A 23,005-nucleotide genomic window follows, 5' to 3' on the forward strand; every position below is an offset into this window, starting at 1 on the left:
AAAATACAACAAATGAGCGTCATATATTTTTGGTGAATTTATTTCACTTTGATTTAGTATTTTTGATGCACGCAGGCTTTGCATGGGTTTATAACTTCATACATGCAGGCAATGAAAGTTTGGGGAGAGAAAAACATGAGATCACTTGGGTCTATTTCTAATGAGCAATTATATATCGTATAATATTTGTTTATACCTCTCAACCCCCCATTAATAGTAAGTGTACCTGCCCCAAGTCCACCCCTAACCCTCACGTGACTTCTGTAGTTCCTCATATCACTCAGGGTTTTCTTGGGTAAGTGTCCGGCTGGTTTGAGTTGTGATTTTGTTGATCTGTGTCTGTGTGTGTTTAGGAGGCAGAGTTTTATTCGGTTGATCTGGAGAGGGAGAGTAAAGGCTTTGGCTTCAGTTTGAGAGGCGGTAAGGAATACAACATGGATCTGTACGTGCTGCGATTGGCTGAGGACGGAGCCGCTGTCAGGAACGGCAAGATGAGGGTAAGAGCCCACACACGATCCATCAGCCTGGCCATGGCCAGAACAAGACATTAATCCTCGATCTTAATCTTGGATATGATCTGTAACCTTCCCAAGGTTTCCTCGGGTCTTAAAAAAAGTCTTAAATTGGATCAGAAAGTCTTAAGTTCAATATCATTGTATTAAATTATGGCCCTATGAGTTCTGTGATGTGGAAAACATGGACAGAATTGCAGAATTCATTCATAAAAAAAGAATTTGCTGTATAATGAGGAATGACAGATTTTGGATGAAAGGGACATAAAGGGACAGTTCGCCCAAAAATGAGAATCCTGTGATCATTTACTGGCCCTAATGTCGTTCCAACCCCGTAAGACTTTCCTTCATTATATAAAGCCATCGAGTCCCTTCAGAACATCTGGAATCTTTCTGAAGCGTCAGTGGAAGTTGCTTAGACTGTCAATGGAGGGACAGAAATCTTTCCCATTTCATTACAAGTATCTTCATTTGTGTTCCCAAGATGAAGTCCAGAAAAAATAAAATAGAATAAACTATGAAACAAATAAATAAGTAAAAGGATTTCATAAGGCCCTAAATTTAATCGCATACACTGCAAAAAAAATGTTGTTCTTCAGGATTTTTGTTTTCCAGCACAAATATCAAAACATCCTTAAATCAAGACACATTTAATGACATGCGAAATGAAGAAATTAAGTCATGTTTTCTGAGAAATTTAACAAAATGAAGTGAGTTTATACTTAAAAAAGAACAAATATCTGTCATTGGGTATGAAAATTACTTTTTAATTTGATTTTGATGAACCCATTGGCAGATATTTGCTCGTTTTAATCATAAAATTACTTTCACAAGATTTCTTATCCCAAACGTTAAGCTGTTTTTTGTAAAATGAATTAAAAAGTAATGAAGATCTGTTTGAAATTGTATTTTCAAACTCTGAAGTGTCACTAATATAACTCATTTACATTAGAGGACATTGACATGTTATTTTCTCTTCATTTTTTTTATTTCTTAAATGTTCTTTAATTTAAATGTACCTTCGTAAGACCTGCAGAAACCCTGCCTTCATGTGTTCGGTTAGAATCTTCAAGACGTTTCTCAAAACTCAATCTGCTGTCCTCCTGGTTTCAGGTCGGTGATGAAATTCTGGAGATCAACGGTGAAAGTACAAAAAATATGATGCATTCCCGCGCCATCGAGCTGATCAAGAGCGGAGGAAGACGAGCTCGACTGGTGCTGAAGAGGGGAGACGGGTCCGTCCCCGAGTATGGTGGGTAACAGATCGTGCTGTGAGATCTTCAGGATTCATGTGTCTTCTTTTCTTCTTGTTCTCCACCGATACTACTTGGTGATCATTATTTCTACAGTGCTTTATACAGTACAGATTAGGGTTGGGCCGATAGACGATGGCTGACAGAACGACGATCGTGATTTCCCCGCCCCCTCCGCAAATAATGAAGCTGTTCCAATCACAAAACAAATTACATTCAAAACAGTTTTATTGTGCAAAAAACGGCAAACGAATTTTAGGCTACTAGATGTTTAGAGTGTCCAATCCTGTTCCTGGAGGGCCACTGTCCTGCAGGGTTTAGCTCCAACCCCAATTAAACACACCTGTACCAGCGAATCAAGGTCTTATTAGGCATACTAGAAACTTCCAGACAGGTGTGCAAGTTGGAGCTAAACTCTGCAGGAGAGTGGCCCTCCAGGACCGATTTTGGACATCCCTGTTTTACACAAACTAAACCAATGATATTCAAATGACATCCGGAGCCGGGCATGTTTCCATCCGGACCGCGAGACAGAACGGTAGCACCATTTTCCTGTTTCTAGTTGAAGTGAGCAGAGCGTCAAAACAGCTGATCTCACCACAAGCACTCAGGATGCTTTGTGGGAATTATATTTCAGCGCTATATCCTCTAGTAGTTTTAGCTAAAGCCAGACGCACTTCATTCAAGCCCTTTCAGCTCCGTGCACATTCTCTTTCTCCAGACGCCACATTAACAGTGTCACCCGATGTCATCGTCCATCGCGATGTTCCGCTGTAGACATCGCCCAACCCTAGTACAGATTATTTCAAAGCAGCTTCACAGTGATAAACAGGAGAATAAGAGAATCAGAGATGCAAACCTCATCGGATATGAGACATGTTCAGATTCAGCTGTAAAGCTGTGCCACAGAAGACAACAGTGTCATTAGCCGCGTTTCCACTTCCGGGCCTCGTCGGGGCTTCCTCAGGGCCAACGGCCAGGGTTTACTGGCCCGTCGAATACATTGGTCCAAAGCGGGCCAGCTCGGACTTGAGGAGTGGTTACGAACATAGGCGGAGTTTACCTGAGTCTGGAGACGGCAGCGCCACGGATGATTTCATATCCCAGAGCATTAAAGACTTTTACAATCATTTCAGCTCAACTCACTTTCAGACTCAGCTTCTGTTTGTGATCCGATGTGGATTCTGATCCCTGTATAAGGCAGAAATAGTGATGCAAAAGACTATTTGCACTAATCATTACCATAGTAAACATGGTAAATGGGTCAATGACAAATAAGAAAAATAATATTTTTTTAAGATAAAATAATAATTTTAAGCAAAAGAGTTTTAAAATGCATTTTTATGTCCAAAATAAAATTATGGTGTTGATTCATATTGGTTTTACAGCTTTTAAGACTGCATTAATTCATTTTTAAACAAGATTTCTGATTTTACCACCCAGAAAATGCGACCATATATTCATTTGAAATAATATACATATACAATATACATATGAATCATTGTAAAATGCATATCACATGGTAAATTCCCTTTCCCTTTTCTATGTATTGCCCTTTTAGTCCAATTCATATAAACGGACACTTTTCTATGTGAACAGAACATAAGGAGTTTTTATGTTTTTTTTTTTTTTTAATGTATTATTATTTGTATATGTTATATAATGGTTTACATTTATATTTCCTACTTCATTTTGCAATTGCAGTGGGAATTGAATTGACTCAAAAAGTCAATTGAATTTCAAAAAAATTAAAAGAGGATCTTATAAAGGAAATATTGTAGATCAATTTGATATGTGACATGTATTTATACGTTTTTTTTTAGGAAATAATGAATTCGGACACAAAAAGTACATGTCATGTCATTGACCCAAATACGACTGCTTGATGAAATCACATTATATAGGCTATCACAATCAAGTATTTATTTTATCTGTCAGTACGTCTCGTCTCGGCTTTTTGGGAGCGTCCTGTTTCTCTGACTGAAAATATTGGGACTGTGACTGGACTGGAGAGAGTGCTAACGCTCCTCAGGTCGTATTTTTGTTGGAAAGTTTGTAGAAATTATCATTCTTTCTAAATGTGATGTAAACTGTCCTTTGACTACAAATAGACAGAAACAGACGCGGCAGAATAATTACGCGTGTAGTTCTTTTGTGAAATTATGGTAATAATTCATTATGATCAATGGAACACTTATTATTGTAAAACTGTGGGAAAACATTGATGCTTGTTTTTTTTAATTCTTTAAGTAAACAACAAGAAACGGTCGGTTTTATCATGTTTGTTTTGCGATCTCGCTAGTTTCCAGTGATTCCTTTCTTATTAGTTTTCTGATCGAACTTCCATCTGTTGGTGAGATGATGGGTTTGCGTGACATTAGCCGCATGTCCACCGCGGGAACTTTCCCCAGGAACTAGGGACTTTGGGGTGGTACTCAGTGTGTTTCGGTAGGAGTTGTTTGCTATTCAAATCAACAATGGGAGTTTAAAAAATACGACAGATTATCCGATGACTAGGTTCAGGCTTTATTAAGCTTATATGCGGAGGACGAAATCCAGTGGGAACTGGAAAGTCGTGCGCAGTCCTACGTCACCAGACTAATCTTCACCGTACTTTAGACCGCGATGGAAACAAAGATAGCAGCAGGTCTGGGGGGAAAAGAGTTCCTGGGACAAATTGTTCAGGGTAATTTCGGTGGAAACGGAGCTATTGTTCCAGAGCTGCGGAGCTTCTGGTCCGACGGTGGAAACGCTACGGTTTTCAGTACTACAGGTCTGAGGTTATTAGCCCAGCCGGCCCATTGAAAGCCCAGGCTCGCACTAGCCCGACTGTGGAAACACGGCTATTGATCAGATCAGCTCATCATCTGATAGTGTCAGTGCAGTCAGATGGATACGATCTTCCCAGTTCTTCAGTCAGCAGAAGTGTGTGCTGTTTTTCTTGATTCACCTCTGTTTCTCTCTCTCTCTGATCTCTGGTTCTCTGTGGCTCCTCAGCGATGATGGGCCCTCATCTCGCTGCCTGTCTGAGGAATGATAAGTTGGGCGAGCCCTGCTTCTACCTTATGGGTCAAAACCAAGCCACGGTTTGTAAAGCACAGTCTGTGTGTCAACCCTTCCCATCACCCTGCGGCGTGTTGTTCCCTCACCCGCCCTCATGCCACGCTTTCATCCCACCCCAGTGAATCCATTCTCCCGCTGACCTCTGACCCCATGTTCAGTGGATTCATATTCCAGATGGATGATGCACGGATGCATGTGTGATGCTGTCGTAGTTGTTTCTGTTAATGGCTGATAACAGATGGGCGAATGTTACGAAAGCTGTCCGGGTCCCGTTTCAAAATCAGAAAAATAAAGAAATGCATAAAGAAAACAAAGCCTATTTTTAGGACCAGTAATGTGCATCTGCTATGTTTCCATCCCCCTATTTTTATGTGAATTATGGATTTCTACATTGCCTTGCAAAAACGTGAAAGAACTCTAAAATAGGCTTTGTTTTTTATTATCATTTAAGGCAAATGTAGTTTATTATTTTTCTTTCAGCCATGCCTGATGATTGTGTGTGTCCTGAGCAGTGAAAATGCCATCATGGCGGCGGGAACTCGTGGTGCTGAGGGTGCCGACGGCTGCTTCACTACATTGGCATTTAAGATGACACCAATTCAAATACATTTTTGTTTCTCGAATATGGCTTTATGACAGAACTCATTTGACACCTCTGCATGTTCACTCAGACATCGGTGAAAAACTAAATAACAGAGGTCTTGATTTAAAGCATTAGGGGCCGTTTACACAGAACGTGTTTCTCCATTCCAATGGGCTACTTTTCCATTGTCTTCCTATGTGAACGCGCTTTAACCGTTGCACTCGCGTCTCATGCATGACACAACGTTCTAGAAATGCGGCGCTCGCGATAAAATACGTTTAAAGGGGTCATAACACACACAGTTTCTGCCAGTCTCATGCTAATCTTGAGTATCTATAGAGTAGTGTTGCATCCTTCATATCTCGCAAGAGTCTTTAGTTTTATCATATTCATAAAAGACATACGCTGTACCGATTCTTTCTGAAAACAGCCAAGCTTGTGGAGGCAGTGGTCGGAGCTAAAGAGTCACACACACACACATCATGGCATTATCCCTGGATAACTCTCGATTCACTATACGCTGGTGTTGTTAACATATGCACTTGCGCGCCAATTGCCAACAAAACACACACATTTGATGCAGTTTCACTCACCACCTGCGGTTTCCACTCATGACCGGGAACAAACACACACACACTTGCAGAACTCCGGAAACACAAACTACATACACTGTTCCCTTAACGCTGGGTTATTTGGGAAGCTGAACAAGGTTATCTTTCCCTCACAACCAGAAACACACTTCTTTAGTGACGTTGATTTCGTGGTCTAAAAACACAATGCCATCGCCGCCAATGGCTCCCGTAACACGAATGAAGCTTGTTAATGGACGCATTCTTGCTCTGGGTGATGTGTGTGCGCTCATCCCGGGAGAATAGCACATACAAGGAATTCCCCCCTTTATGACGTCATACAGGGCCATACTCGAAAAACACTTTCCGAAACTTGGAGTGTATTTGGCACAGAAATACTCCGTCATACGTCCAACTCGTTTTTTGAAACTTAGGCCATGTTTAGCATGAGAATCAACTCTTTAACAGCATTAGCTTGAAATAGCATTAGATACTTCTAAAAATCGCGTCTCGAGACCACGTTTTTGCTTTAAATGTTTTTGCGTTCTGTGTGAACTGGCTCAAACTCCTGAGCACCAAACCACATTTGAGTATCCGTTTTTGTGCTGCCACTATGTAGTGAAATACACACAACTCTGTCCTCATTCATTTGTTAGTGTTGTTTGGGCTGTTTAATATTAGGATTTTGTTTAAATTCTTCCACTATGGTACCCGCCCCCCAGCACCCCGCTGATAAAATATGTTCCCGCGGCTAGAATGCCATTGAACCACACAGGGACGTCCTGATATATCTGACCAGTGAAGTGCGTGTCCATTCCCATCTGGGAATGATGTCTGTAGCCAGTACTCTGACTGCAAAGGTCGCAGTGCCTTTCTTTCCAAAATGACCAAATCATGCTGATAACCCTTGCATTCAGGAAGAGTTTCCCAGAGGGTGCAGGTGCTCCGGTTGCAACGGATGGAACTGAGAGTGCTGAATTGTGCTTTTGACATCTTGTTTTCCGGCTGTGTCAGAAAAGTGCCCCTATTATGCTATTTTAAAGGCTCCTAATTTTATTTTGAGGTCTCCTACAATAGATTTACATGCAGCCAAGGTTGCATCACCTCATTCCTCAAAGAGTCTGAAAACGAGGAAAACAAGGATTCAGTCTCTCTAAACCCCGCCTCTCTGAGAGCTGCTCTGCTGTGATTGGTCAGAAGAAAGCAACGCTCATTATCATATCTGAATCTCAGCTCTTGACACACAGTGATACAAACAGTAACGATGGCGTGGGTTTTACCGTATCAATCTCAGCAGAAAACAGCGTCTTCTCCACATGAACAACACCAACCAAACTCTTCCAGTCTCAGATACAACTACAGTGTGTGAGGGCGGGGCAAAGAGACGCTGCTCAGCCTATCATGACCAGAGGCGGGCGTAGTGTGAGACTGAATTACTGACGACTCGTTTCAGTTCAGAATTGATTCTTTCTTTTAGGAGATAACTCAATTTATCTTTAATCTTTGCAGAGCTTTTTCATTCACAAACAGCTCTATTACACACTATTGCACCCTGGTAATATTTGGGGGAAAAAACATAATAGGGGCACTTTAAAATGTGATCACATTTGGGAAATCCTTGAAAGTATTTGACACTGTATATCTGTGTGGCAAAGTAAGGAAGCAATGCTTTAAATTGGAGATGCTATCCTTTGTTGATGCCTCCAAATTTTATCATTTGATGATTTGCAACAATTTTAGAGTCACTTAAATTACTCCTCACTTATGGTGCCTCTCACATGTCTGTAATTGATATGCTTGAGCAGTAGAGATTTCTGCTGTTTTTGTGTCCGCAACTGTTTTCAGAGCTATAATCTAGGCCAGTTCTTCTCAACTCTAGCGCTCGAGGGTTCAGCTCCAACTTCGATCAAAATCGCCTGCCACTGTCTAGTAGCCCTGAAGAGCTTGATTCGATTATTCAGGTGAGTTTGGTCAGGGTTGGAGCTGAACTCTGCAGGACAGTGGCCCTCGAGGGCCAGAGATGAGGACCCCTGATCTAGGGCAAAGGGGGGTACTCTGCAGAAACTTAAACATAAGATGGTTTTTATTGGTTTTAATTTCTTTGGTCACTACATAATTTCCATTCTTCCATTTGTGTAATTGTTTAGATGACTTGATATAATAAAATATGAGTAGGGGTGTGTCCGACGCTTTGACTTGTTGTGTAGATGTTGTTGTATGAGCGTTTTTTGCTGTCATGTTTGATTACACGAAGTGCAAGTTTACTGGTACAAGCCGAGTGCTGTTAGTGGCCTAACCTAAAGCCTTTCTTCATTCATTTCCAGACGGCCCAAATGACGGCTACCCTCCCTCGCCCGGGCCACAAAATAATTCGGAAGTGAGGACTTTGCTGGTCAGTGGCCCGTTTCATCCTCCGTCAGAGTCCAGCTATACATCCGAATATCACACCCCATCCCAGCCTAAGCAGCAGCAACTGAAGGACAGACAACGGGAACCGGCGAGGGAACGAGAGAAGGACAACAGCCCGGCTCCGCACCACCTGTCCTGGAACAACCAGCCCAGCCCCAAAAACAACTCCCACCACAGGGTCAAGAAGTCCGAGTCCGAGAGCGGCATCGCCAAGCTCTTCAAAACATTAAGGAAAGAGGGCGGATTTGGAAGGAAATCTTCCAATCAGGATCTACCGAGGCGAGGCCGCAAACCATCCATAGACACGCAGAGTATCGCTGGATCTCAGGTGCGCAGTGGATCCTTGGATCGCTCCTCCGGCCGGAAGCGCAACAGCTCTCCAGACCGCCGTAGGGCCAAGTCTGTGGACCGACGGATAACACGGCCCTATAAAGATCAGTCCCCTGAGCGAAGCTATCAAGCCTCTTCCCAGGACCTGCTGAGCCAGATCTCCACTCCAGAAAGGCATTTCCAGCCCCAAAAAGAGCCCCAAACACCCCGGCGGAACTACAACAGCGAGGGCTACTTCACGTCCACCCCTGAGCGGCCAAACAAAGCCATGGCCCACACTCTCGGTCGCACACCTGAGCGTGGTTTAAAAAACCGGAACGTTCTGCACAACGGCTCTCCATCCGGTCAAGCTGAAAGACAAGGGTATTTCCTCAACGGACCCAGTGAAAGACACTTCCGCGGGAGATCAGACAGCAGCAGCGACGGAAGTTACCTGGAAGAGGGTGCCACTCCGCAGCTTAGGGACTATTACAACGCACTGAAAGCCAGCAGTGCAAACGGGACCGGTGTGGGCCGAGGCCTTGGCCAGAGCTCGCCCAGCAAGAGACGGCTTTACAAGGAGAACCACGCAGACCTCAGCATCTGACCGCTTCACCACACCTTCAACAATGGGTTTTTTCTAGTTTTCATCCGTCCGATTGTTTTTATATGTTGTGTTGCGAGTGAGATCCATGTTTTGTTAAGAAGATACTCTTTCGTTCTCTACAAACGCGTCTACTTTGTGTCCTCTTTTCTCCAAATTGAACCAGAGCACAAGCATTCAACGTTTCTTTGTTTGTACATTTGAATCAATGTGGCAAAACCGGAACTCCAACTATGATGCTACTGTTTAAGTAATATATTTAAGCTGTATATTTATTTTGAAAAGTCAAAATGTAACTCGATGGGCTGAAAAAGCATCATTCAGACACTATCTGACCTAGTTTGTCTTAACACTGCACTGGACCGAGGCACGAGCCGCCCAAAAGCAAAAAAGCGCGGAAGAAACGCGAGCAGAAAGGCATTCTCTTGTGGCACAAAGTTTTGTTGTTGTTTTGTTGTTTTTGCCATAATCACCTGAAATTAGACTAAAGGCACATGTGTACAGTTGCGAAAACTTGACCCAACATTAGCTTAAAGCGAGTTATTACAAAATGTATATTTTATGAACTAATCAGGTGCTTTTAAAAAGTGATTTAAAGTGCATTCGAGCTGTACGTTTTATCAGTATGTGTGTTCCTACAGGATGCAAACACTGGAGTTATGAAATACGAGAAACGTTGTCCCTGCATATTTCTCAGTGGCAGTTCACAATCATTTCAATCAGAAGTCTGAAATATTTTCAATCGTCCCTTACAGAGACATCCACATTTACCTCCACAAAGTCGAGAACCAAAGGCCATTGGAACGGTGTTGAGAGAAATGTGGCCTGAATGTACAGTTAAAGGAGACTACATGAAAACGGCACAATCTGCCAAACTGAGCCACCGCGTGTTTTCCGTCACGCTCTCGACACGCAACACGTGTTTGTTTGGGAACACATTCCGACAGGACCGTAATCTCTCAACCGGGAACAAGAACAGGGAATTCCTTCAGTGTCGTCTGAATAGTACTGTATGGAAACGTATCCGCCGCTGTCTTTTATTACTGTACGTACTTTAACCCGTGTCGGTAAGGATACTGCTGCCTTTTCTCTGTACAAAAAAAGAATTTATGAAAGATGTCCTGCACCTAGAAGAAGATACTAACATGTTTATACTCGGCTCACTGGGACTACGATGACGTGTACTCGGAATCAGGCATATGGAAAGTTATTTTTTGTTTTCCTCTCTCCGGGAAAGGTGGGAGACTGATGTTTTTCAATGAAGGCGGTTGAATATCTGTTGTGATGGATAGCCTGCTTTTTTTCTAGAGATCTTGTATACTGTCTGTGGTCTCTGCAAAGCTCTATGGATTTTAAATGCTTTTTTCTGTTGATAAAATGGTCTAATTTTCTTTTCTTTTTTTACAAAACTATGCATATATATAACATTTCTGCATTGTCCATAGCTTTATTTGACTCATGAAGTTAAACATAACATTAGTATAAGTTCAAGTAGATGTGGACTTACACGGTAAAGTTTTTTTCTTGTTTGAATGGATCACAATGTATATGTAGCTATCAAAAAGAAGTCTGTGAATGCTATTTTTATTATCAAATAAAGTTTTCCATACAAATTCACAATTCTGTGTTCATTGTGGTGGTGCGAAATTACACGTTTTAAAAAAACAAACCCAGCTAACCTTCAGACCCAGTGCCCTTCCAGAAGGTACTAATATTAAGGTCTGAATAAATGAGGTTCAAAGGTGTACCTTTTGAAAGGGAACTGCCCCACTGACAGCTTTTGTACCTTTTGTTTGGTATGATTATTCTTTCAGTACTGAACAAGAGCGTAGCGATTTAGCGATGTCTAAATGTGGCCTTGGCTGGCTTGTGCCGTGTTCTCAAATTGCTACAGGAAGGGGGGGGGAATTACAACAGCAACCAAGTAATATCTCAAAAATATTCAGGAAAGAATGTTGTGATAGCGTGGATTATCCCTGACTTCATTGAGCATATGGTTATTTGAATTGTACTTAATTGGGAAGTTGCGTAGTAAAGCATCTAACTAATGAATAAATGCACAAAGAAGATTTTAAGGGATTATTAACTCTCCCCGCCATTGACAGAAATTTCTGGCTACGGAAGTAGTACGGTTTTCTAGTACGGAATCTCCTGATCAAAACACATGAAAGGAAGAAGCAGAAACGAGCATGTCATACACTATGCACGTGAACTTTAATGACATCCCATTCTTAATCCGTAGGGTTTGATATGGAGTCGGCCCACCATTTGCAGCTATAACAGCTTCAACTCTTCTGGGAAGTCTTTCCACAAGGTTTAGGAGTGTGTTCATGGGAATTTATGAATTTAAGAAGGGCATTTGTGAGGTCAGGCACTGATGTTGGACGAGACATCAATTCATCCCAAAGGTGTTCTATCGGGTTGAGGTCAGGACTCTGTGCCGGCCTGTCAAGTTCCTCCTCACCAAACTCGCTCATCCATGTCTTTATGCACCTTGCTTTGTGCACTGGTGTGCAGTCATGTTGAAACAGAAAAGGGGGAGCATGAAATTGTCCAAAATGTATTGTTATGCTGAAGCATTAAGAGTTCCTTTCACTGGAAATAAGGGGCCAAGCCCGACCCCTGAAAAAAAACACCACACCATAATCCCCCCCCTCCACCAAACTTGGCACAATGCAATCAGGCAAGTCCCGTTCTCCTGGAAACCGCCAAACCCAGACTCGTCCATCGGATTGCCAGACAGAGAAGCGTGATTGGTCACTCCAGAGAACACGTCTCACTGCTCTAGAGTCCAGTGGCGGCATGCTTTACCCCACTGCATCCCACGCTTTGCGTTGCACTTGGGGATGTAAGGCTTGGATGAGCTGCTCGGCCATGGAAACCCATTCCATGAAGCTCTCTACACACTGTTCTTGAGCTAATCTAAAGGCCACAGAAGTTTGGAGGTCTGTAGCTATTGACTCTGCAGAAAATGTGCGACTTCTGCGCACTGTGACCCTCAGCATGCGCTGACCCCGCTCTGTGATTTTACGTGGCCTATCACTTCGTGGCTGAGTTGCTGTTGTTCCCAATTGCTTCCACTTTGTTATAATACCACTAACAGGTTATGTGGAATATTTAATAATGAGGAAATTTCACGAATGGCAACCTATCACGGTACCACGTTTGAGTTCACTGAGCTCCTGAGAGCGACCCATTCTTTCACAAATATTTGTAGAGGCGTCTGCATGCCTAGTGCTTGATTTATACACCTGTGGCCATTGACGTTTTTGGAACACCTGAATTCAATGATTTGGAGGAGTGTCCCAATACTTTTGGCAATATAGTAAATGTAATCATGCAAATGTAAAAGATTGCGATCATTAACATTAAACAGCATATAAATCAAAACTGCCTAATGATACTGAATGAAATGTCGACCCAGGATGAGCTTTAGGACTGTGATGCTTTAGGGGTATTGATGGACTCCATCTACTCCATCTGTTTGATCATCCCATCCGAACGTAGTCCATTTTCTTTTTTTGCCTTCTCCGTGAATTCAGACATACTACTCTTGTCACATACCTGTATTCCAAATCTTTTGAAGTAATTTAGTATAAAAAGTGTTTAAAGTATTGCAGGACTTGAACAGGGATTGAAAAAATGATTGACACCCTGACGCTTTCCTGTAGCTCAAACAGTAGAGCATGGCGCTAGCAACGCCAAGGTCATGGGTTCGATTCCCAGGGAAAGCAAGGACTGACACAAAAAAAACATAAAATGAATGCAATGTAAGTCGCTTTGGATAAAAGCATCTGCCAAATGCATACATGTAAATGGACAAGGTTATCTCCCACAGTTTTCAATGGGATTGAGATCTAGACTCATTACAGGACACTTTAGGACAGTCCAGTATTTTGTCTTGATCCACTCCAGGGTTCTTTCTGCATACTAAGGATCTTTGACCCATGACCTTGGATGGGGGCCTATCTTTCTAACACTGAGTCCGATATTGTGCTCCAAAATGCCATGCACACACATTCAAGGCTCCCAGTGCCAGAGGCAGCAAAACAAGCCCAAACATCAAGCAAAGGGGCTCTTTTCTTTGAAGGCTTCCTTTGTTTTCTGTAAACAGAGATAGTGTGATTTGGTCTCATATGTCCTCAGGACATACACCCAGAAGGATTTTGGCATGTTCAGGTGTGTTTCTCATTTCAGTGGGGTCCTCCTGGGTCTCCTACTATACCTTGGCTGTGTCCGAAACCTGGAAAATGCTGCCTTCGGAGGACACATTTCAAGGCAGGAAGGCACCGAGGCACATCCGAATCTAATGTTAGCTTCACTTCCTGTCTCCTGAGAGACCTTCATCTGATCGATTTTTAAAGGCAGCATATTTGTATCCTTCGCTGCCTTTGCTATCCCACAATCCTGTGCTTTCCATTATGTGACAGTTGAGCTGGAAAAAAAGATGGCGTCCGAAAGTTGCGTTTGCTGGTCAGTTTGTGTGTAAATGTAAGTTTTTTTACCAACATTTTCCACTTCTGATGTAATTTCTAGCGAGAAATTACTAATGTAGTAATGAAATATGTGTTTAGTTCTCACCAAAGCTCTCTCTATTTTGCTGTAGATCATTAAACTGTTACCCTGCCTAAGAAGCCTGTCCGAAATTAGTTTTGTGAGGTGCCTTCATGCTTAAACGCTGCCTTACAAGCCATCGTCTGATGAGGCAACGAGTCAGCTGCCTAGGTTTTCGGACACAGCCATTGTCTTGAATCTGTGTGGCAGATGACCAAGGAGGTGCCTTTTCTACCATTCAGCTGTCCTCCGCCGCAATCTTCCATCAATTTTGTCACTTGCAGCTACTTAATAACATAATGTACATTGGAAAATGGAACATCTGGGTCCTCATTTATAAAATGTTGCATTGAAACAATCATACGTTTGATCAAAGATCATTCCTCAAATGTGCATACATGTGATTCAGAGAAATGCTCTCTTCCAGATGTGAAATCTATAAATCGCAAATGATCTTGAAATTGTGCACAGCTGAATGGTTTCAGATCTCTGCCTTGTAAACGGCGCCTAATTAAAGTCATTAGCATAAACGAGCACCCGTCAACGTCCAAATCCTTAACTTAATGACGAGTGGCAAGACTTAAAAAGTGCGTACGTCTACATCTGCTTAGAACCTGATGTGGCGCTAAGCACTTTCCCATGTCAAAGACCGTTATTATAGCTATGAACGTTGGCGTGGATTTTAGCGTACACGCACTCTAAGCTCAAATCCGTGCTTATGCACATTTTTAAGGTTCTCTGGAGATGCATTTATTTTGAGATTGTCCACGCTTGGCTATAATCTTGTGTCTGACCTCCCCTGATGTTCTCTAAATTCCTGGGAATCCATCTATCTGACAGTCTCTCCTGGTCTACAAACACAACAGCTGCTGTTAAAAAGGCACATCAGCGTTTGCACTTCCTGCGAGTCCTAAAGAAAAAACACCTGTGTTCAAAGCTACTGGTCATCTTCTAGCGCTCTGCCATAGAGAGTGTCTTAACACACTGCCTCACAGTGTGGTTTGGGGGCTGCTCAGGAGCTGACAAAAAGAGTCATAAACAGCACATAACATCACTGGCTGCCCTCTCCCCTCACTCCAGGACATTGCCAACACCTGCTACCTATCCAAAGCTAAAAACATTAAGGACCTTTCTCACCCCGGTCACCAGCTGTTTACCCTCCTGCCCTCAGGAAGGCGATACAGGGCAATTAAAACGTGCACTGCCAGATTCTTGAACAGTTTTTACCCACGAGCCATCCAGTCCCTAAACTAAACTTATGCACTATTTATATATGAACACTTACTGTGGACTGTGCAATATCTGTTTGTGACCTTTTACTGCACTCTCCTGTCTTACCTGCTGCACCTGGTTTACAAATGAAATATGGTTGTCCTGCTTACTGTGTGTGTGTGTATTGTAGCACCGCTGAGCAGTCTCTGGAATTTCGTTGTATATAAGCAATGACAATAAAGGCTAATTCTTTCTTTTGTCACACACACTCTCTCACACACACATACACTACACGCACATGCAAATCTCACATGCTGCATCCCAATTCGCCTACTTATACTACATCCTAAAAGCGTGTACTTTTTTTGTGAAGAAAAAGTACATAATTTTTAGTGTGTATCAGAAGAGTAGGCAAGCTTTGGGACATACTACTTCATCATAACTTCGTCTTTAAAGGGATAGTTCACCCAAAAATGAAAATTAGCCCATAATTTACTCACCCTCACGTCATCCTAGGTGTATATGACATTCTTCTTTCAGACAAATAAAATCTGAGTTATATTACAAAAGTCCAGGCTAATCCAAGCATCAGAATTGGATTTATAGTTGCTCTGTTTTTGAAGTCCAGAAAAAGTGCATCTGTCCGTCAAATAGCATGCTCCACACGGCTCTGGGGTGTTAATAAAGGCCTTCTGAAGCGAATCAATGCGTTTGTGTAAGAAAAATATCCATATTCAAAACTTTACCAAGTAAACTTTCGGCCCACCGTCTTCCGTGGAAAAGTGTTGAATGTTGAGAGTGAAACTCAAGATGCGTACGTGACGTCATGACAAGTCTACCTGGTCGCGTTAGTCTTTCGATCGGCAGAGGAACTTTCAACAATTTTTCCATGAATTGAACAGGGAAGGCGGTCGGCCGACAGTTTACTTTATAAAGTTTTAAATATGGATATTTTTCTTACACAAACACATCGATTCGCTTCAGAAAGCCTTTATTAACACCCCAGAGCCGCGTGGAGCACGTTATTTGACGGACAGATGCACTTTTTATGGACTTCAAAAACAGAGCAACTATTAATCAAATTCTAATGCTTGGATTAGCCAGGACTTTTGTAATATAACTCGATTTTATTAGTCTGAAAGAAGAATGTCATTTACACCTAGGATGACTTGAGGGTGAGTAAATCAAGGCTAATTTTCATTTTTGGGTGAACTATCCCTTTATCGGACGCTCGGATGCTTAGTTACGTGCATCCTGTCACAACGTTTAAACTGCCCTGTCAATCATCTTATCACTGTTCAAATCCTCCACATACAATTTAATTTTTATTTCCTACCGTATCAGAGAGAAATGTAGCAGCGCGTTGATCTGCCAGTCGTGGGTCTTTCATGTGTTTGCAATTTGAATAATGATGCTTAAAAGTTAATGACCAAACGTATCATTACAGAAGTTCACAATGCTGTTGCAGATGAAATATAATGTGGATGACTCTGAATAAATATCTTGTCGTCGGGTTAGAAACTGATTATTAATCACCCAAACTCCTTTATCTAAACGTATCTACACATCTGCCAAGTTTTTTTTTTTGTTTTCATCAAGTCCTCGTCCAACACGCAATGGGTTGTGGGCACGCAATGGGAGAGTGCACGGATCTGAACTTCGGATTCTAACCGGAAAAAGTACACCATCCGTGTATCTTTGTAATACTCATTTCAATATACTGTAATTTGGGACGCACTAATTCTAATTTGGAATGCTATTTAGGACAGAGAGTATGCATGACAAGTCATTTTTTCTTTTCAAACTTGTGGAAAACAGGAGTGTTGAGTTTAAAGTTGTGTTCCTATTGAAACAGATGACAGTGAAAGGCCAACTATACATAATCATAATCTATCTTCACCACTCTGACCTAGCGCAGGATTAACACGTCAGTTCTGATCCTCCCTAATTCATCCATACATATCTGTCAAATCATCCTTCATAAATCCTTTAATCCAAGGTGACAGTGAGACTGTGAGACTAACATATTGAGCCTGTTATAAAATCCATAATTATGGTTGAAGAATGCGTGTATAATTCTAATTCTTTTATGTATACAGCGTTCCAATTCTGAAAGGTTGCTGTACTATCCTGATCTTGATTCAGAAGAATAGATTGAAATGCTCTCAGCCTTTACTGAAAACAGCAGCCGTGGAAGTATATACATCACATTAAGGCTCTCATCAGAAATCAGGATTGTTTATTCAATTTAAAATGCTATTTTGACATTTCATCAACATCACAGCTCAATCAACACATAAACAGAGCGATTTAATTTGCAAAGTGCTTTTTATTGTTACGTTGCCTTGAATACATGCCTCTACAATCACAACAAAGCCAGTATAAGGAGTCCAGCAGTAAGAGAGTTAAGATATTTTTTTCCTTTTGCAGCAAGAAAAACAAAAAGAATCTTATGCACCATTACGCTGGACTCGCTGGATGTACTGAAACTGGGACATGGTCTGTCCTCTCTCAAAACTGTCTTTTGGTTGAACCAATTGGGTTTTGTAAAAATACAAAAAGAAAAACTGACAGACGATTTTTTTCTGCAAGTGGTAGCGGTCGCTCGTTTTCCTGGGCCGAACACTTCGTGGTCTCTGTGTCGGTTGCCGTTGAAGCCCAGTGCATGTCGTGTCGTGTCTGCTTACAGTGTGTCATGTGCGCTTGTTTACGCTGGGGACACGGAGCTGGAAGACACGGATGAAGCCTCGGTCTTGGATGCAGTAGTAGAGGCACCCTCTTCCTCCTCGAAGGGGTTCTTGCCGCAGCACAGGGTGGTGATCATGCAGTGGCGGAACTGCTTGTTCATGCAGATGTAGATGACCGGGTTGTAGACAGCGGAAGTCTTGGCAAAGAAGGCTGGAATTGTCATGAAGACAGGCCCGAATTCGGTTCCCTTGTGGGTGAAGATGTACCAAGCCACACTGGCATAGGGGAGCCAGCAGACCAAGTAGGCGAAGCCCATGAGGACGACCATGCGGGTGACCTCGCGCTCAGCCCTCTGTGTGGTCTCGGACTCCTGCTGCTGGGCAGCGGCTTCTTTGACCGTGCAGACCAGACGACCGTAGCAGAAGAAAATGACAACGAAGGGAATCAGGGCGTGGACAAGAAACATGTAGATGACGAAGGACTCGTTGTTGTAGCCCTCGGCGCGAGTGTAATAGTCGACTCCGCATGAGCACTGCATGCCCTCGGGGATGTAACGGGACCAGCCGACAAGGGGAGGCACGGCACAGGAGCTGGCCATGACCCACGTGAAGACGACGCCCATGATGGCGTGGTTCTCGCCGAAGCGGAAGTTGCTGATGGGCTTACAGACGACAAGCCACCTCTCGATGGCCAGCGTGACAATGGACCAGAGCGCCATTTCACCACCCAGGGTTGCGAAGAAGCCTTCGAGGTTGCAGCCAAGGCGTCCGAACACGAAGTAGCCGTTCAACGAGGTGTACATCGTCGTGGTGAAGCCTCCGAACACCATGAAGAGATCGGCAACGGCGAGATTCAGCAGGATGTAGTTGAGGGGTGTACGCAGCTTCTTGTGCTCGAGGGTGACATACAGAGTGAGGAAATTGACTGGGAAGCCGGTGAGAATGAGGAAGAACATGTAAGCGGCCAGGCAGGCATATGCCCAGGGTGCCACCAGGTAGTACTGGGGATAATCGTACGGGCTCCTAACAACGCCTGTGGCATTGGACATAGGCACGTAGAATGCCGGTCCCTCTGTACCGTTCATGGCTGCGGTTGGATGTTGTGGTCAGCCCCTTCTAAGCTAGTCTTTGGATGGCTTGGCAGGAATGTAGAGAAACGAGGCAGGACCGTGCTACGACTTGATGGGGCGTGCATACACCCCGCTTTATAGAGACCCGCTTGGGATTAACTGATGTTTCCAGGTTGTCAGCACGAGTCTATTTAGGCCAGAGCTAATAAAATAATCCCTGCCATCGTTGCACTGCATATCTTATCAAGTTATTAAGGTTGTACCTGACCAGCAGGTAACGGGTAATAAAATATTTTTTTAAAAACTGCCCCTGTTGGGTTGCACCCTAAGTAATATTTGGACACACTTACAAATGCATGAATGTCTGTGAATTTGACAACACACAAAATCAAACCAAAGGGTATTTTGGAAGGTAGCATAAGCACATTTGAAACATTTGACAAAAGGAAGTGTGTTTGGTTTGAAATGATGCAATATGCAAACTATTCAAAATAAGGAAACAGCATTTTGGCACTTTCTTCTTCTCAAACAAAATGTTCAATGTTACTGTGATTACCCGTGGTGCATTAGTACTAACAAGGTATGCTGGTTTAATGTGAGGTAAAATACCGAACCAAAGAAAAGTAAAATGCTGAGGTCGAGTTTTACACACTACGAGATCCTTAACAATGCAGTTGCGGAATATATTGGTTCAAGGTGTAGATTTTTTGCTAGTTTGTGTTCCCTGGGAAGTGAGCTCATGACCTTGGGGCTGTTAGAGCTGTTCATTACCACTTCAAGTCAAGGAACCAGAATGCTAGAAGTCTCTTTAGCTACTGTTCTCAGCGACACGTTATTTGACATTCTACTAACTATAAGTAACTTTGCAAGTGCATGTCAACTTATTCCACTAACCAACAGTCCACTAATATTCTAATGAGAGTTAGTTTATAGTAGTAGAACTGGACTATCAAAATAAAGCGTAACCCGGCTCTTATTAATTGGCCAAATAGGACATAAATTTGAAGTGCATTAATTCAAGAATAAGAAATTCTCACTTTTCATTCAGGATATTAAACACAAGAATACCTGTTGTAAAACGATTTGTATTTTGTGTGGTGTCAGGTGGACTTAGGCTACCCTTGGCACTTTGAAATGCCTGGGTAGACATGCTCAAGGCTCAGCATATTTCACACAGGTGGGTTTTATGAAGAGGATTTACGGATTACAGGAGAGTTACTCTACAATGAGAAGTCTTAAGCACATTAGCTTCTCACTAGTCTGCAATCCACACTACATTGACTGCTGGGGAAAGAGGGAAAGGGGAATCGTTCCTAATTGGTCAGTATAGTCTCTCTCAGCATTCTGTGCAATCATTTACAAATATTTCAACATAAAACATTTCACACAATCTGAAGTACAATATATGAACAGAAACATTTTGTCAGTAATTTTTAGTGCGTCTGGATTTTGCGAGTTCAGTTTGGATGTTACACGCTTTACTCCAAACATCTTAAATTGAAATTTTGAAATTTTACAGTAAAAATTACGGACCCACTTTATATTAGGTGGCCTTAACTACTATGTACTAACATTTAAATTAATAATTTGATACAATGCACTTATTGTGTACATACATGTTTTAACATTGTACAAATTACCTGCATTTAATTACATCTGTAATTAATTTCTGTAGTTATAAATTTTAACTTGTATACATTTATAACTACACTGTTGTCCCTTCCCTTACACCTAACCCTACCCTTAAACTTACCCATACAACCACACCTGTCCCTAACTTTACCCTTAAACTTACCCATACCACCACACCTGTCCCTAACCGTACCCTTAAACTTACCCATACTACCACACCTGTCCCTAACTTTACCCTTAAACTTACCCATACAACCACACCTGTCCCTTACTTTACCCTTAAACTTACCCATACCACCACACCTGTCCCTAACCCTACCCTTAAACTTACCCATACCACCACACCTGTCCCTAACTTTACCCTTAAACTTACCCATACCACCACACCTGTCCCTAACCCTACCCTTAAACTTACCCATACCACCACACCTGTCCCTAACCTTACCCTTAAACTTGCCCATACCACCACACCTGTCCCTAACCCTACCCTTAAACTTACCCATACCACCACACCTGTCCCTGACCCTACCCTTAAACTGACCCACACCACCACACCTGTCCCTAACCCTACCCTTAAACTTACTCATACCACCACACCTGTCCCTAACTCTACCCTTAAATTTACTCATTCCACCACACCAGTCCCTAACCCTACCCTTAAACTTACCCATACCACCACACCTGTCCCTAACTTTACCCTTAAACTTACCCATACCACCACACCTGTCCCTAACCCTACCCTTAAACTTACCCATACCACCACACCTGTCCCTAACCTTACCCTTAAACTTGCCCATACCACCACACCTGTCCCTAACCCTACCCTTAAACTTATCGATACCACCACACCTGTCCCTAACCCTACCCTTAAACTTACTCATACCACCACACCTGTCCCTAACTCTACCCTTAAACTTACCCATACCACCACACCTGTCCCTAACCCTACCCTTAAACTTACCCATACCACCACACCTGTCCCTAACTTTACCCTTAAACTTACCCATACCACCACACCTGTCCCTAACCCTACCCTTAAACTTACCCATACCACCACACCTGTCCCTAACCTTACCCTTAAAGGGTTAGTTCACCCAAAAATGAAAATTCTGTCATTAATTACTCACCCTCATGTCGTTGGACACCCGTAAGACCTCCGTTCATATTCGGAACACAAATGAAGATATTTTAGTTGAAAGCTGATGGCTGAGAAAGGCTTCACACAGGCCTCCATTGGCATTCAGTACATTGACACTTCCAAGATCCATGAAAGGCACTTAAAACGTCGTTACAAAGTCTATCTCACCACAGTGGCTCTACAATAATCATACAATGCGACGACAATAGTTTTTGTGCGCAAAAAAAAATCAAAATAACACCTTTATCCAACTTGTTCTTGTCTTCCGTGTGCGCCTCCACGACGCATGCGCGAGAATATGACGTAGCGCCGGTGTTCGGGAATCGATGAAATACACACTTAAGCCCCATTTTGAGCACTACGCCGAGACCTAAAGCACGATCAATGTAGAATCCAACAGCTTAGACACGCGCGTCTTCCTCTGCTCGTAAACAAATCGCTTCTGGGTCATCTGTCCGAACGCCGGATCTGCGTCATATTCTCGCGCATGCGTCGTGGAGGCGCACACGGAAGACAAGAACAAGTTGGATAAAGGTGTTATTTTGATTTTTTTTTGCGCACAAAAACTATTGTCGTCGCATTGTATGATTATTGTAGAGCCACTGTGGTGAGATAGACTTTGTAACGACGTTTTAAGTGCCTTTCATGGATCTTGGAAGTGTCAATGTACTGAATGCCAATGGAGGCCTGTGTGAAGCCTTTCTCAGCCATCAGCTTTCAACTAAAATATCTTCATTTGTGTTCCGAATATGAACGGAGGTCTTACGGGTGTCCAACGACATGAGGGTGAGTAATTAATGACAGAATTTTCATTTTTGGGTGAACTAACCCTTTAAACTTGCCCATACCACCACACCTGTCCCTAACCCTACCCTTAAACTTATCGATACCACCACACCTGTCCCTAACCCTACCCTTAAACTTACCCATACCACCACACCTGTCCCTGACCCTACCCTTAAACTGACCCACACCACCACACCTGTCCCTAACCCTACCCTTAAACTTACTCATACCACCACACCTGTCCCTAACCCTACCCTTAAACTTATCCATACCACCACACCAGTCCCTAACTTTACCCTTAAACTTATCCATACCACCACACCTGTCCCTAACCATACCCTTAAACTTACCCATACAACCACACCAGTCCCTAACTTTACCCTTAAACTTATCCATACCACCACACCTGTCCCTAACTTTACCCTAAAACTTATCCATACCACCACACCAGTCCCTAACTTTACCCTTAAATTTATCCATACCACCACACCTGTCCCTAACCCTACCCTTAAACTTACCCATACCACCACACCTGTCCCTAACCCTACCCTTAAACTTACCCATACCACCACACCTGTCCCTAACTTTACCCTTAAACTTACCCATACCACCACACCTGTCCCT

At 42.8% G+C, this 23,005-nt stretch overlaps 3 protein-coding genes across 3 annotated transcripts in view; 1 reads left to right on the plus strand and 2 right to left on the minus strand.

The window, feature by feature from the left end:
* Positions 1-10,920, plus strand: part of magi1a (membrane associated guanylate kinase, WW and PDZ domain containing 1a) — a 99,648-nt gene extending 88,728 nt beyond the window's left edge. Inside the window, exons 20-22 of the mRNA XM_079827848.1 lie at positions 354-497; positions 1,626-1,764; positions 8,305-10,920. Of these exons, the coding sequence (XP_079683974.1) occupies positions 354-497; positions 1,626-1,764; positions 8,305-9,305 (1,284 nt within the window). The 3' untranslated portion in view covers positions 9,306-10,920. The remainder of the gene's footprint in view (positions 1-353; positions 498-1,625; positions 1,765-8,304) is intronic.
* Positions 1-23,005, minus strand: part of rab35b (RAB35, member RAS oncogene family b) — a 761,740-nt gene that overhangs the window by 376,590 nt on the left and 362,145 nt on the right. The gene's annotated exons all lie outside the window — the stretch shown is intronic.
* rho (rhodopsin) lies at positions 17,049-18,930 on the minus strand. Its single transcript, XM_079827613.1, has one exon. The coding sequence runs from the start codon at positions 18,838-18,840 to the stop codon at positions 17,776-17,778; it is 1,065 nt and encodes a 354-aa protein (XP_079683739.1). The 5' UTR covers positions 18,841-18,930; the 3' UTR covers positions 17,049-17,775.

The sequence above is a fragment of the Gobio gobio genome (assembly GCF_949357685.1).
Source record: "Gobio gobio genome assembly, chromosome: 10".
NCBI classification, from domain to species: domain Eukaryota; kingdom Metazoa; phylum Chordata; class Actinopteri; order Cypriniformes; family Gobionidae; genus Gobio; species Gobio gobio.

What these genes read in the sequence shown, in the direction of transcription:
- rho (XM_079827613.1), bottom strand. Translation starts at nt 18,840, where the DNA reads ATGAACGGTACAGAGGGACCGGCATTCTACGTGCCTATGTCCAATGCC.